Genomic DNA, 14,250 nt, shown 5'->3' with positions numbered 1-14,250 from the left:
CACAATTCTATGTTACTGCCGGTAGAGTTTTACTATGCTGAGCCGGACTCAACTAGTTTAACCAGGTGACTGCAATCGCAATCTCGATGAAGATATAACGAACACAACTTGTTTGAAATTGTAATTATAAATTCCACCAGAAAGGTTTACATAATAGTCAGTAGATTGGTAAACTGAAAGAAATAAAAATACAATATTTTACAATGTGTACGAATTAAATATGAATGTTAAATACAAGATTATTAATCGAGTCAAAAACGAAAGTAGAATTTACAGTTCATTTCTCGGAAATAAATAACTTACAGTTCGTATGTATTTATAAACCACTTATCTAAAAATAACGGAGTTAAAACAGATTAATTTATCACAGTTTATGATTGAATCAAACGTACTTGACAGTGGTATGTCTCGATTTCCGTAGGAAGTTCAAATGTCGTCCATTTTCCATGTGTTGAAATATTGAAGCGGACGGTGTCACAGAAATTAAAGGTAGTCGATAATACGGTGATTTGAGAAATCGGTCCAGTTCAATTTGTTCCGGATAAATATGAAAACATGTAATAAACATTGAATGTGAAACAGAATACTCCCCGTCTGAAATCTATCTGATATCACTATTCCATAAAATATAACACATGTGAATGTCCTATCTAAATCCAATATATATATATATATACATATAATTACACAGGGTTGTTCTCTACGAGAAGAATCATGTCCACGATAGGGCGTGTGTAGGTTGTGGCTTTTCCATTAACGATTACTCGCACTTCTGCTTTTCGGACATGTTCGTCTGAACTTTTAAATGAGTTCACTATAATTCCAACGGGCCATTGGGTACGGCAAATGTTTTTGTCCTTTAAAAGAATGACGTCTCCTTCGATGAGATCACGGCGATCTTCGGTCCATTTTCGTCGTTGTTGTAGTAACGGCAGGTATTCCTTCCTCCAACGGGACCAGAAAACACTGGCAAGAGCCTGTACTCGTCTCCATTCGGCAAGACATAGATCTCGTTTGTCGAATTCTCCAAGATGATCTGAGGTGAATATGTAGTCGGTTTTCTGTGTCAATAACATAGCCGGAGTTAATATCAACGGATTCTCTGGATCTGTTGATACCGGTACCAGAGGTCTAGAGTTCACTATTGCTGAAACTTCTGCCATTAGTGTGTTGAGCACGTCATGTGTTAGGCTTCTTCCGGCTGCGTTAAGAAGCATAGAATCAAGAATTCTCCTGGTGATACCAATCATTCTTTCCCAGGCTCCACCCATGTGGGACGAATGCGGCGGATTGAAGATCCAAGTTGTACCAGAATTGTACAGAAAGTTCTTGAAGGGTCCATCTTCAACGTTGATTGAGTCAATCTTTAAATCGTCGATTGCGCCGATAAAGTTCGTTCCACGGTCAGATCGGAAAATCTTAACTTGGCCTCTTATAGCGGCGAATCTCCTGACAGCGTTTATGAAGGCTGAAGAACTCATTTCCTCGATTAATTCGATGTGAATAGCTCTTGTCACTAAGCATGTGAATAAAATTGCCCAACGTTTTGAGTTGGCGTATCCACCACGTGTTTTACGTGAAACAATTGTCCAGGGTCCAAAGGTGTCTATTCCAACGTTAGTAAACGGAGGTGAAGGTTCAAGACGGTCCTCTGGCAAATCAGACATGATTTGATACTCGGTTTTTCCTCTGAGTTTGCGGCATGTCACACATTTGTGAATAATAGATGAGATCAAGCGTTTTGCTCCTACGATCCAATATCCTGCGGATCGAATCGCTCCATCTGTGAAATGGCGACCTTGATGTTTTATCTTGTTGTGGTAGTGTCGAACTAATAATGTCGCTATATGATGGCGTCCAGGGACGATCAATGGTTTCTTTTCACGGAGGTCTAAGTCAGATTTGGCAATACGGCCTCCTACTCGTAGTAGTCCTTGTTCGTCCAAAAACGGATTTAAGTTAGCTATCGGGCTCCGCTTATGAATTTGTTCCCGACGTTTAATGCAATCAATTTCTTCTCCGTAAACTTCAAATTGAGCAGATATTAAAATGAAATTTTCGGCATTCGAAAATCCTTCAAGAGAATTCACTGGTGCTGCTTGTTTTGACCCGTGTAAACGGGAGAAACGTTCTAAAAAGGCTATCGCTCGCACAAGTGATGTCCAGTTTGAGAATCTGTTGAATCTTTCAGTTCCGATACCTTTATGTTCAAGTGTGGCAAATGTTTTTGCAACATTAACAGTTGCACGAATTTCTCCATCTTCCTCTGGATCTATTAGCTGATATATGTCCTTAGAATTCTTCTGTTCTGAGGAAAGAAGTTGTCTTGGTCCCAATAACCATTCACTGCTATGAATTTCGTGGGCTGGTACGGACCTTGTTCCCGAATCTGCGGGATTACGGTTAGTTGGTACGTAATTCCATTGACTTGGAGAGCTAAATTTCCTTATTTTCTCTACTCTATTGGCGACATAGATAAAGAACCTTCTTGTCTCATTACTGATGTAACCTAAGACAACTTTACTGTCTGTGTAGAATTTCACGGTGTCTATATGTAAATCTAAATTATCCACAATGGTTTGTGTAATCTCAACTGCTAATACAGCAGCAGATAATTCAAGTCGTGGAATAGTGTGACCACTCGTTGGTGCAACTTTAGCTTTCCCAAGAATGAACCCTATGTTAGGTTCACCACTACTGTCGGTCGTGCGTAGATATGCAACAGCTGCTATGGCTTTTTCTGATGCATCAGAGAAGACGTGCAACTCCTTTGTGGCTGTTTTGCTGAGATACGGTACGTAGGTACGTGGAATGCGTAATGTTTCGATAGCAATTAGAGTATCTCTCCAAGATTTCCACTCCGCTGCTGTTTCATCGGAGAGAGGTTGGTCCCAATCCACGGTTTCTGATACTATTTTCCTTAATAGGAGTTTCCCTTGAATAATCACTGGAGCCAAAAATCCAAGAGGATCGTAGAGACTGTTTATCGTAGATAAAATTCCTCTCCGAGTGATCGGTTTGTTTTCTGATGATAATTGAAATAAGAAGTTATCTGTGTTTACGTCCCAGCTGAGACCAAGACTACGTTGTAGGGGTTTGCTGTCGCATTCTAAGTCTAGATCTTTGAGATTTGAAGCCAAATCACTGGCATGAAATGCAGACATAACTTCCGCACAATTAGAGGCAAACTTGTGAAGGCGTAAGTTTCCATATTTTGATAATGCTTGCTGTGTGTCCTTCATGAGCTTTACAGCTTCCTCTTTAGTAGGACATGACGTTAGACCGTCGTCGACATAGAAGTCTCTTGTAACAAAGCTAGTCACGTGACTGCCAAACTCTTGTTCTGATGCTTGAGCTGCTTTTCTGAGTCCAAGCGTAGCGACGGCAGGTGACGGACTATTTCCAAAAACATGAACCCTCATGCGGTATTCGACAAGGTTCTCCTGTAGGTCATTGTTTTTATGCCATAAAAATCTCAGGTAATTTCGGTGGTCTTTTCTGACAACAAAGCAGTGAAACATATGTTGAACGTCTGCAGTTACTGCGATCATTTCTTTCCTGAAACGCAGCAGTACTCCCAAGAGATCATTGGTCAAGTCTGGACCTGTAAGCAGGACGCTGTTAAGTGAAACTCCGTTACATTTGGCGGAAGAATCAAACACACCTCTTATCTGATCGGGTTTCTTCGGATGATAAACACCAAACAATGGCAAATACCAGCACTCCTCATGTTCGTGCAATGGTGGAGCGAGCTCTGCATGATTATTATCTAAGATTTTACTCATAAATGTAAGAAAATGTTCCCGCTTCACTGGGTTTCTATTCAGACTGGCGTCTAACATGTTAGCACGGTGAAGAGCCTGTGGTCTGTTGCTTGGCAATGGCTGTCTTGGCACTCGGAACGGTAACGGTGCTACCCAACTTCCTTCCGAGTCTCTCACAAATTCGTTGTCCATCTGCTTCATGAACATTTTGTCCTCATATGACTGTCCAGGCTTATCATCGTCCTTTGTTTTTTCAAAGAGTGGCGATTGTAAATCTTTCGTTACAGGGTCTGTGTAATTTTCCCGGATGTCAAACTTGCTTGTGCATGGTTGAAAGGTTGAAGGTTGTCCTGTAGGTAAAATATTGGTTATTTTAACATTTAATTCAAAGGGTACGTGCTGCTTGTTAATGCAGGTTTCTCCTATCACTACCCAACCAAGTTTCAATTGTTGTGCATATGGAGTTCTTGGTGGTCCTATGCGCTGGTCAAGGACGTGGTGTGCCTCTATAAGGTCTCTGCCAATTAGGAGAAGAATTTGGCAATTTTCGTCTAATGGTGGAATGCTTCCTCTGAGTTCTTTGAGATGAGGGTGATGCATTGTGACTTCCGGAGTAGGAATTTCGTCCCTATTATTTGGAATATGATCACATTCAATCAGTACAGGAAGGTCAAACTTGTCAGTACAGTTGATTGATTCCATGATGAAACCTCTTCCTCTTTTCCCGGAGGTGACTACTTTGCCGGAGCATGTTGATAAAGTATAGTTCTCCGGTTTATCTTTGACGTCGAAAAGATTAAAGAATTCGGGCGATGCTAGTGACCGGTTGCTTTGGTCATCAATGATGGCGTACATGCGAATAACTTTGTCCTGATTATCTTTGTGATAAACATTCACAGGCAGTATTTTAGCACAGGATTTTCCGCTATACGCATCCTTGCAGATCTCAGTACAGGTAGAGTTAACTGAGGTTGCCTTAGTTTCAGCCGATTCTATAGGCTCCCCGCCGTAGGCTTGCTTAGGCGAGCTAGACTGAGAACTTGCAGGTTGCTGTGGTCTAGTGATGTGAAGTGCGGTAGTGTGTTGTTTACTTCCACATTCTTTACAACTTATGCGTGCGTTGCATTCCCGGCTTCTGTGTTTGGTAGAATCACAACACTTGTAACATACATTGTTTTCTTTCAAAAGACCTTTGCGTTCCTCTATTGATTTGGCTCGGAACGCTCGACATTCATTTAAGGAATGCTTTGTATTGTGCAGAATACAAAGACCTTGTTTGCTGGCGTCTCCGGATTGTTGCTCAACCGCTGTTTTATGAGTACCAACTTTAGTCTTGGGGTAAGACGTGAACCTTGGCGCAGCACCTTTTGTATTTGGTGTGACTTTTGACCCAAAGATTAATCCTGGATCGTTTTTAATTCTACTGATTTCACTGATGAAAGCAGATAACTCTGTAAAGGGAGGAAAGGCAACGCCGTGGTTAGATTTGTATCTAGACGCCCTTGTAATCCACTTTTCCTGAAGTCCATATGGTAGTTTTTCAATGACAGGGTTTATTCCGGTCGGTGAATCAAAATAAGCTAGCAGACATCCCAGCTTGGGATTTTCCTTGTGGTATTCTATTTCTGATAGAATGTCAGATAGTTCATAAAGACGTGCGTTGTCCTTATTCGTCAATGTTGGGAATTTGTCAAGTTTACTCCTGAGAGAGGCTTCCAACATTTCTGGAGCACCATACCGCTCGTCAAGCCTTTTCCATAATCTTTGTATACCTATTGTAGGATTATTGGCGTTCGACGCTCTTATGCTTATGGCATGTTTAGCAGACTCTGGACCGAGCCACTTGATCAGTAGGTCGATCTGTTCTGAGTCAGAGACTTGTAACTCATCAGTCACGTTCTTAAAGCTCGCTTTCCAAGTATGGAAGGATTCTGCCCGATCGTTAAAGCTTGTTAATCGGGAGAAAAGCAGGTCCTTACGCAAGAGAAATCTAGTAATCTCCGATGTGGGATTGATTTGTTGCTGGTGTGCAACAGGGATCTCTTCTATTACGCCTTGTTTTTGGTGTGAAACAGGGATCTCTTCTATAACGTCTTGTTTTGTGCGTAAGACAGGGATCGCTTCTTTAACACCCTGTTTTTGGTGTTCAGCAGGGATCTCATCTGAAAGGCCTAGTTTTTGTATGCCGGTTACTAATCCCAGATCTGGGATAGAGGTAACTTCCGGTGACTTAGTATCGGAAGGCAAGACAGCAGATGTCTGTGACAGTAAGTTCAGTGCCACGGATGGCACGAACGCTGGTGCTTCGTGACTCAGCTCGATCTTAACAGGAATTTGTTTTTTCTTTTGAGGTCCTGTTACTTCCTTTACAACAGTTGATACAGGAAGTTTATTGACGAAATCTTGCACACGCTGGAGCGGGTCTTCCTTTTCATCAGGAAGATCGCTAAATGCTTGGCTGCCGTCGTATTCTAGGACACGAGCCTCGGCTTCTGCGGCTGCAGCTTCTCTTTGTGCTTCTAGAATGTTCATAGCAGCTTTAATTTCGGCCTTTTCTCGTGTTGCGCGTGCAGCCTCCTGTTCCATTAAAGTTTTCCTGCGTATGGCCTCGCGTTTCATTTCAGCTCTCTGGTGTGCAGCCTCAGCATTTCTACGTATAGCTTCTTGCTCCGCCTCGGCTTTTCTGCGTGTGGCCTCTTGCTCCGCCTCGGCTTTTCTGCTTGTGGCTTCTTGATCTGCTCTGATGGCTTCTTGTTCTGCTCTGATGGCTTCTTGTTCTGCCTCGGCCTTTATTTCATTTTGCTTGAAAAGAGTCTGTTCTTCTATCATTGCCTCCTGCTTTAGGAGCAAGGCCTGTTTTTCAGCAAAGGCTATCTGAGTTCTGGCAGCCTCTGCTTTAGCACGCTTCTTCCGTGCAAGACTTGAAATGTCAGAGACGTGGGAGCTCCCACTGTGTGAGGATTTCTTGCCTCTAGATGTCTTTGTTTTTGTTGATTTAGCCCTTGTCAAGGTAAGGCGATGCTCGTGCAAAGTTTCAATTGCTAGGTCTACTTTAGACATTCGGATATCCGTTGAGAATTTGCATGTATCAATGTCTTGAAGGCTGTCTAATGTTTTCGTATTTTTGAGAAATTTCAAGTACTCGTCTGTGAGCCTGCGATAATTAGTACAGGCTTGTACAATTTTATCTTGTGCTGTTAACAATTGCTGGAGGTCGTTAGGAGGGTTGGTCGTTTCTAATAACCGAGATTCTAGGTTTGACCATAGGGCCTCTAAGTCGTGATAGAACTTGTCACGTTTTTCTATAAAGGCTCCCTGTCCCTTTTCGGTGAGTTCACGCACTCGCCTAGTCTCGGCATTTTCATCTAAATTTGTTGTTTTAGACGGATTTTCTTCAGGTTCTTCAGTGACATCTCCCTCCGGAGTCTGAACCTCTTCTTGTTGTTCCTCGTGACTGGGATCCATGATGTAAATCAACTATTTGTAGGCAATGTTTGTTCAACGTTGTTGGTTTGCTGCCTAGGACGCACAAGCTGTGTTGCGTAGTGTCAAGGTAACAGCTACGAACGATGCTCCGTTGTATTTCCTGTTCAGGAGATGTGTAGACAAGTTGTTGTCAATTTACTATGCTGAGCCGGACTCAACTAGTTTAACCAGGTGACTGCAATCGCAATCTCGATGAAGATATAACGAACACAACTTGTTTGAAATTGTAATTATAAATTCCACCAGAAAGGTTTACATAATAGTCAGTAGATTGGTAAACTGAAAGAAATAAAAATACAATATTTTACAATGTGTACGAATTAAATATGAATGTTAAATACAAGATTATTAATCGAGTCAAAAACGAAAGTAGAATTTACAGTTCATTTCTCGGAAATAAATAACTTACAGTTCGTATGTATTTATAAACCACTTATCTAAAAATAACGGAGTTAAAACAGATTAATTTATCACAGTTTATGATTGAATCAAACGTACTTGACAGTGGTATGTCTCGATTTCCGTAGGAAGTTCAAATGTCGTCCATTTTCCATGTGTTGAAATATTGAAGCGGACGGTGTCATAGAAATTAAAGGTAGTCGATAATACGGTGATTTGAGAAATCGGTCCAGTTCAATTTGTTCCGGATAAATATGAAAACATGTAATAAACATTGAATGTGAAACAGAATATTTACAGTTGTTGTACTGAATTATTTCTGAACGAAACGCAGCTGTCACTTAACATAAACGAGTTCAGAAGAATATTTCATTTTTATTTAAGACAAACACTTTACGAACAAAAATATTAGCTCATTAAGATACACCAACGTGCCAATAATGATTAGAGGGGCATATAACACATAAATCTCAAATAGCTATGCAGACGATAGTAAAGTATTAAAATTACAATAAAATCAGTGTTTCAATTACGATTTTTCCTCACCGGTAACATCCCTCCGCATTATTTTATTTTTATCATAACAAGCATTTCCGACATTTTCTTAAATAAAGTCTCCAGTAATTGCCATGTGTGTTTTAATAAATATAAACAAATATACAATGTACATGTATACAAAACCTAGTAATAAGCCAATCAACTGCTTTCGGTGAAATGTTTGCCAAAATGAAGATTAGGATTAATCGTTTAGAAAGTCTCGCTTTGAATTAAACGTTAATAAATCAAATATATAAGAAAATCTCGTTTCGGATTAAACATTTAGAAAGCCCCGCTTTAGATTATACGTTTTGAAAGACTTGTAAAGATTTTTTAAAATGTGTAGAAAGTCGCTTTGAATGAAGCGTTTTGAAAATCTCGCTTTGGATTAATGTGGAAGGTGTTTTAAAGTTCAGTGGTAAATATCTCAATTCTCATTCATATTCAGGTCGAGAACAAATTCTCAATAGATACAACAGAAGCAGTATGTGTCATGTGATGGGGTCGAATAGCATGAATTTACCCTCTTTGAGCCAGTCTAATGCGGGGGAAAAGGGTAAATTGGACAAGGGACAGTAATATAAACGTCGCAAAATTGCCACCTGAGGGCCCTTTCAGAGTTTTGCAAGCGTTCTTAAGGCACTGAAAGCGTGGCAATCACTGATTACGAGACATCAGATTTAACGTCCCGATTCTGACCGCACGTAGTTGCAAATTTATAAATACCGCACAATCGAACGGACGTCCCACCTTCGCAGTGGTTTTACTGCTGGTCAGAGAAGAAGACCAAGATTATAAAACGAAGAAGATGTGGTGTGATTAATTACCAAATAGACACTTCTCCACCAGAGACCAAAATGACCTAATGTAACAATTATAGGTCTCCGTACGCCCTTCATCAATGGGCAAAGACCCATATCTATTCCCCAGTGACCATATTTCTATTACCAAGTCATTGTTGTGGTTGACATTATGAAAATGCACTAAAAAAACACCTTGTTTAGATTAACATAGAGACGAAAATTACTAAAGGTACAATCAAATCCGTAAGTCGACGAAAGACAACTCTCCATAAGAGACCAAATGACACAGAAATTAACAATTATAGGTTACCGTACGGCCTTCAACAATGAGCAAAGCCCATACCGCATAGGCCGATATAAAATGCCCCGAAATAACAATATAAAACGATTCAAACGAGAAAAATAACGTCATAATTTATGTACAAGAAATAAACGAAAAACAAACATGTAACTCATAAACAAACGACATGTTTGTGTCAAGTGGAATATTTGTAACAGTTTCTGTCAAATACAAACAGGAAAGTCAGGTTAAATGGAGTCTATGATTTTAAATAACACATAAATATGTAACCTAGTACGTTCAAGACACAAACAAACAACGTTATTTTCAGTTCTAGTATGAAACAAGAGAAGTAACTCTAAAATAACAATATAACAAAATATGTCAATCGATGTTATCGTTCTTACAGAATCATCGATGTTCGTACAAAATCATTGATGAAATCGTTCGTACAGAATAATAGAAGAAATCGTTCTTCCAGAATCATTTATGAAATCGTTCTTATAGAATCATTCATGAAATCGTTCTTACAGAGTCTTTCATGAAATCGTTCTTTCAGAATTGTTAACATCGTTCTTACAGAATCATCGATGAAATCTCCTTTTTTTTCAGAATTGGAAATAGTAAGATTATGATAGGAGCAAACGATTACTAAATGTACATTGACGTTTGTATTTAATGCACAATTTCATAGAGAGACACTGTACTAGCCGAATTCGTACAGACTAGTAATAATTTTCTTTTCTTGTCGAAGAATACTGCCGTCGGTGAATTTAATCCATCTGATTGTCGTAAAAGTACCTGTCTATGCTGACCGTCAGGGGAAACGCATAGTAGAGTATTAGAAATGAATCCGGTGACAAATACGTGGCCTTCTCCGTCAACACTGAGGTCCTGTGGGAAATTGAGTTCATCATGGTTGAATTTGTACACTTGTTCATGGTCAATTGTTGTACAGTGTACAGTGTGTGTTGTATAGTGTGTATAGTACAGTTTATCAATGTCACCCGTCATGAACGTTTCCCTGGTAACATCAACCGGAAGTGTCTTCACTTTGTGTCCTTTCATGTCTAAAACTTGTATCCCGTCGCCAGCCACGGCTACACAAATATTTGCTCCTGTAAATGATATCCCGGAACATTGTCCGGAAATGTTGAATTTATTTACAATTTTTCCCTTGTTGATATCAACGACTTCAACCAAACTGCTGTCAGGTAGGGAGACGGCCACGTGACTTTTCTCCACTTCCGTAACGTCCCATGGCGAACAAGACAGTGGAATATCGCGCTGGAATACTCCAGATTCTGTATAGACTATCAAACGGTTATTATATTTGTCCGTCAAGACTATCCGTCCATCCCCAATTATAACACCACTGTTTATATAAAGGCCATTATCCCCCTTCTTCACAGCAATCTTTTTCTTCTGCTTGAGTTGCACTGGTTTGAAAATCCAAGGTACATCTACAAGTGGCGTCTTTGACGGTCCTAGTACCATAGAGATTCGACAAGGAGACTCGGTGATATGAATATTGCCAAAGCTTGGCAAAGCCATTAATAAGTTGTTTGCTGTGTCATCAAATGTAACAGACATGTCATATTTATGCAGGCTCTCATAAATGTTTTCTACGAAATTTTCTTGATCTAAAATCATTGTATGTATTTCACCCGTAGCTAAGAACAATTGTACGCCTGTTTTCTTTTCTTTTACCTGCTCAAAATTTGACTTGATTTCCTCAACTTTCCCTTGCTTTTGTTTTATTCTATCAGCTTGGATCTTTACATCACCTATGCACTTGTTGTATTTCGATTTTAACTCGCCTCGGAGTCTTTCTTCAATCTTATCCAGATATTCGTTAATCCCTCGTCTTTTTTCCGTGATTACATGTTCAAGTCTCTCCTTCTGTTGCTCTAAATCAGACAATACTCTTTCTCTACTGCGTTTGAAATTATCTACATTGATGCTGAAATTGTTAAGTCGTTCATCCAGATCTGAAAGAGCAGTTTTTGATTGAAAACCTTTTAGCGCGTCTTCAAATGCAACTACGCCTGCGCACCCTCCATGGGAGACAGTGACGCAGATTATACAACATGGCTGCTCGTGAGTGATGCAGTAGGCCTCGTACTTCTTGTTATGTGTGGTGCAACGTGATGGCACTTTGAAAGGATGCGACTCCATAAATTCATACTCCTGAACAGTGCAAAGGTGGTGCCCTCTAGTGGCCTTAGATGATTGGTGATGTTTGCGACAGTCTTTGCATAGCATCTCTTCACAATTTGTACACCAAAAGTCAGCATTTTTCAATGATCCGTGGAAATGACAAGGTTCGCACGACTTTGAGGACATTTCTACCTGAAATAAAACCAAATAAATGTTGGAAGGTACTACTCACAAGTCGAAAGATAATGTTTATCCTTAAAATAATACAAACTGATCATCGCAACCTTGAATAATAAAAAAAGACAAGACTACCTAGTTAAGCGTTAAAGTACAAGGATTGGATAAAATGTAACCACAACTGTGTTTTGCATTATATTTGCTTACTGATTTGATTTAAAGGCAGTATTTATTTGATTTGATTTGAAATATCAGTAGCAATCGTATCAAATCTCCTTTTTTTCATCAGAAAACGGATACATTTATTGCCGCAATAGTTATCCCATGAAGACGCGGTATGTCAGTGTAAGATCACCCCGATGGCCGGAGGCCAGAGAGTGATCTAATACTGAAAGGCCAGAGGGTGATCTAACACTGACACACCAAGTCCGAATGGGATAACTATTTTACATCCCAGCTGTTTTAGATTAGACGAAAAACCATTTACGATTTATAAAATCTAGTTTAGAACGCCACACAACCATTATGATATACTTTATATATATTACTATCTAATGTATACCCTTAATGACCCCCGATTAAATATCATCGGAAACCGTGTCAATTCGCCCCACTGGCCAATCGGCCCACACTAAATCGCCACTTTATAAAAATCGTCCCACTCTTGTTTACCAACTCGCCCCACTTTTGAAAAAGAGTTAAATCCAATTGAACAATCAGTCTGACAACTCACTTATTTACGAAAAGCCCGGCCCCCCACTTTTGGTGGGAAAAAGGAGTAGGTCCGGTAAGGACTCATTTTGGCCTCAAATTTCAGTTTCATCTGAAGAAAGATTTTGACCACTTTTTAAACACTTAAGTGTCTATTTCACTTGATTCAATTAGTTTATGTGAAAGATTTTAACTGAGTTAGTCATTAAAAACGATCCGATTGAAGCTCAAATATGAAAAATCTCTCAAATATGCCAAAAAACATCACTTTTCAGATTGTTTTTGTCAAAAATGAAAGTGGCCGCATCCGTGTTAATCCACAACCTTTATATATGTTATGTATTATCATAAAATACAACTTACATTGCAATATTAAGGATGAACACGAATGCGGCCACTTTCGTTTTACACGGAAACCGTCTAAAATTTAACTAAAATGATAGAATTTTGAAGATTTCAGTAATTTAGCATGACTTAATGGTGCTACAACCCGATATATGTGCATTGTATTGTCAAAAACAGCCCATATTTATGTAGCAGAAGCATTCAACTGTCCAATAAATAACTAAAAGTTTACATTTTAACAATTTTGAAAATCTGTTATATTTTTGGGCCAAAAAGGGGCCTTACCGGACCTACTCCTTTGGTTGATTATATAGGGAATCACTGAAGCATGACTGGAGCCCCCCCCCCCCGCCCCCCCCCCCCTTTTAGGAAAAGTTCTGGATCCGACACTGACACTGGTCTGGTAGAACAAAAGAGCTGGGCTGTAACATAAATGTTGATTGCCTGACGCCTGTATCATGCATTTTGAGAAAGAGGTAATGATATATGATGTATGATCCCTACATGTATATAATTGTAACTATTTTGATAAAATAAAGATATGTTTTTGTCTTTGTAAAACTTTTCTTTAGACTACAACTGATATACATGGCGGGATTTTACAGTTCGTCTTATGGGTTCACGTGTTCAACTTAATGAATAATTCATTATTACGATGTAATGTTCTGTTAATCCTAAATGAATTTCTACACAACATATCCATTTGGAACCTTCTTTGTGTTTTATGTATTGCTATAATATTGAATCTCGGAAAGCATCGCATTGAGCATATCAGCATATATGTATAAACAGGCAATTTAAAGTTCATAAACTGTCCACTAATTGATTCTACAAAACAAAAAGTATATGAATTTAAAAAGTAACAAATTGAATTATAACATATTGATATAGAACTATACCTGTATTGACCTGTTCGGCTTTTTACGTCTAACATTTAAATGTCGTGTTTATATTGTCAAGGTTTAGGAAAACGACCTTGGGGTTATTTCAGTTCATGTTTACGTTTAGTTTGTCGAATGAAATAATTCGATTAGGAAACCAATATCTAAATGAATTTTAAAAGGGGGAGGGCGTCATGATTTGTGGTGAGTATGAAAAAAATACAACTTATAAAAAAAGTCAGTTTGGTCTTAAAATTAGATAATGTACACAGTCAACCAGCGAAAAAATGTAATTCATCATGTTAAACAGGTGTATGTAGCAGAACCTTAATTTCTACATTTGAAAATGCCTGTACCAAGTCAGGAATATGACAGTTCTTGTCCATTCGTTTTTGATGTGTTTTGTCATTTAATTTCGCCATTTGATAATGGACTTTCCGATTAGAGTTTTCTCTGAGTTCAGTATTTTCGTGATTTTACTTTTTACTATCCTTCAAAAATGTAGGTGTGAGACAATGCAATATTAATGCCATTATATGGCCTTATACATTGAAATTTTATGTAGCGTTTGCATTCAAAGGGACAAATCTCCTTTAATAGTAAAAGATCAACTGATTTTTGAATTCTTCCGACATTAATATTGCTAGTATAGATCGTTGATACAAATTTCGTAAATATCTGCCAGAATAGTACACTTTAGACCGCTT

At 39.0% G+C, this 14,250-nt stretch overlaps 2 protein-coding genes across 4 annotated transcripts in view; both read right to left on the bottom strand.

Annotated features, from left to right (window-relative positions):
* Positions 1 to 29: 29 nt before the first annotated feature.
* LOC139502969 (uncharacterized) lies at positions 30 to 7,888 on the bottom strand. Of its 2 annotated transcripts, none has more exons than XR_011658988.1 (2): positions 393 to 7,888; positions 30 to 173 (listed from the first exon to the last, which is right to left on the bottom strand). XR_011658988.1 is itself a non-coding variant. In XM_071292635.1 (2 exons), exon 2 carries the CDS (start codon positions 7,227 to 7,229, stop codon positions 684 to 686), a length of 6,546 nt encoding a protein of 2,181 aa, XP_071148736.1. In that variant the 5' UTR covers positions 7,230 to 7,529; positions 7,749 to 7,887; the 3' UTR covers positions 180 to 683. The 2 variants fall into 2 exon arrangements, 1 of the variants encoding a protein (XP_071148736.1); XM_071292635.1 differs by lacking the exon at positions 30 to 173 and having other exon boundaries at positions 180 to 7,529; positions 7,749 to 7,887.
* A 1,504-nt stretch (positions 7,889 to 9,392) lies between these two features.
* Positions 9,393 to 14,250, bottom strand: part of LOC139502970 (E3 ubiquitin-protein ligase TRIM71-like) — a 5,438-nt gene continuing 580 nt past the window's right edge. Inside the window, exons 1-2 of one of the 2 annotated variants that reach the window (XM_071292638.1) lie at positions 13,562 to 13,660; positions 9,393 to 11,621 (exon numbers count right to left, since the gene is read on the bottom strand). In XM_071292638.1, the coding sequence (XP_071148739.1) occupies positions 9,945 to 11,615 (1,671 nt within the window). In that variant the 5' untranslated portion in view covers positions 11,616 to 11,621; positions 13,562 to 13,660 and the 3' untranslated portion in view covers positions 9,393 to 9,944. Of the gene's footprint in view, positions 11,622 to 13,561; positions 13,661 to 14,250 lie in introns of those variants that run through there. The other variant, XM_071292636.1, reaches the window with a different exon arrangement.

The sequence above is a fragment of the Mytilus edulis genome, chromosome 14, assembly GCF_963676685.1.
Source record: "Mytilus edulis chromosome 14, xbMytEdul2.2, whole genome shotgun sequence".
In the NCBI taxonomy this organism is placed as follows: domain Eukaryota; kingdom Metazoa; phylum Mollusca; class Bivalvia; order Mytilida; family Mytilidae; genus Mytilus; species Mytilus edulis.
The sequence above is the reverse complement of the archived record's forward strand: the minus strand, read 5'-3'. Positions and strand labels throughout refer to the sequence as shown.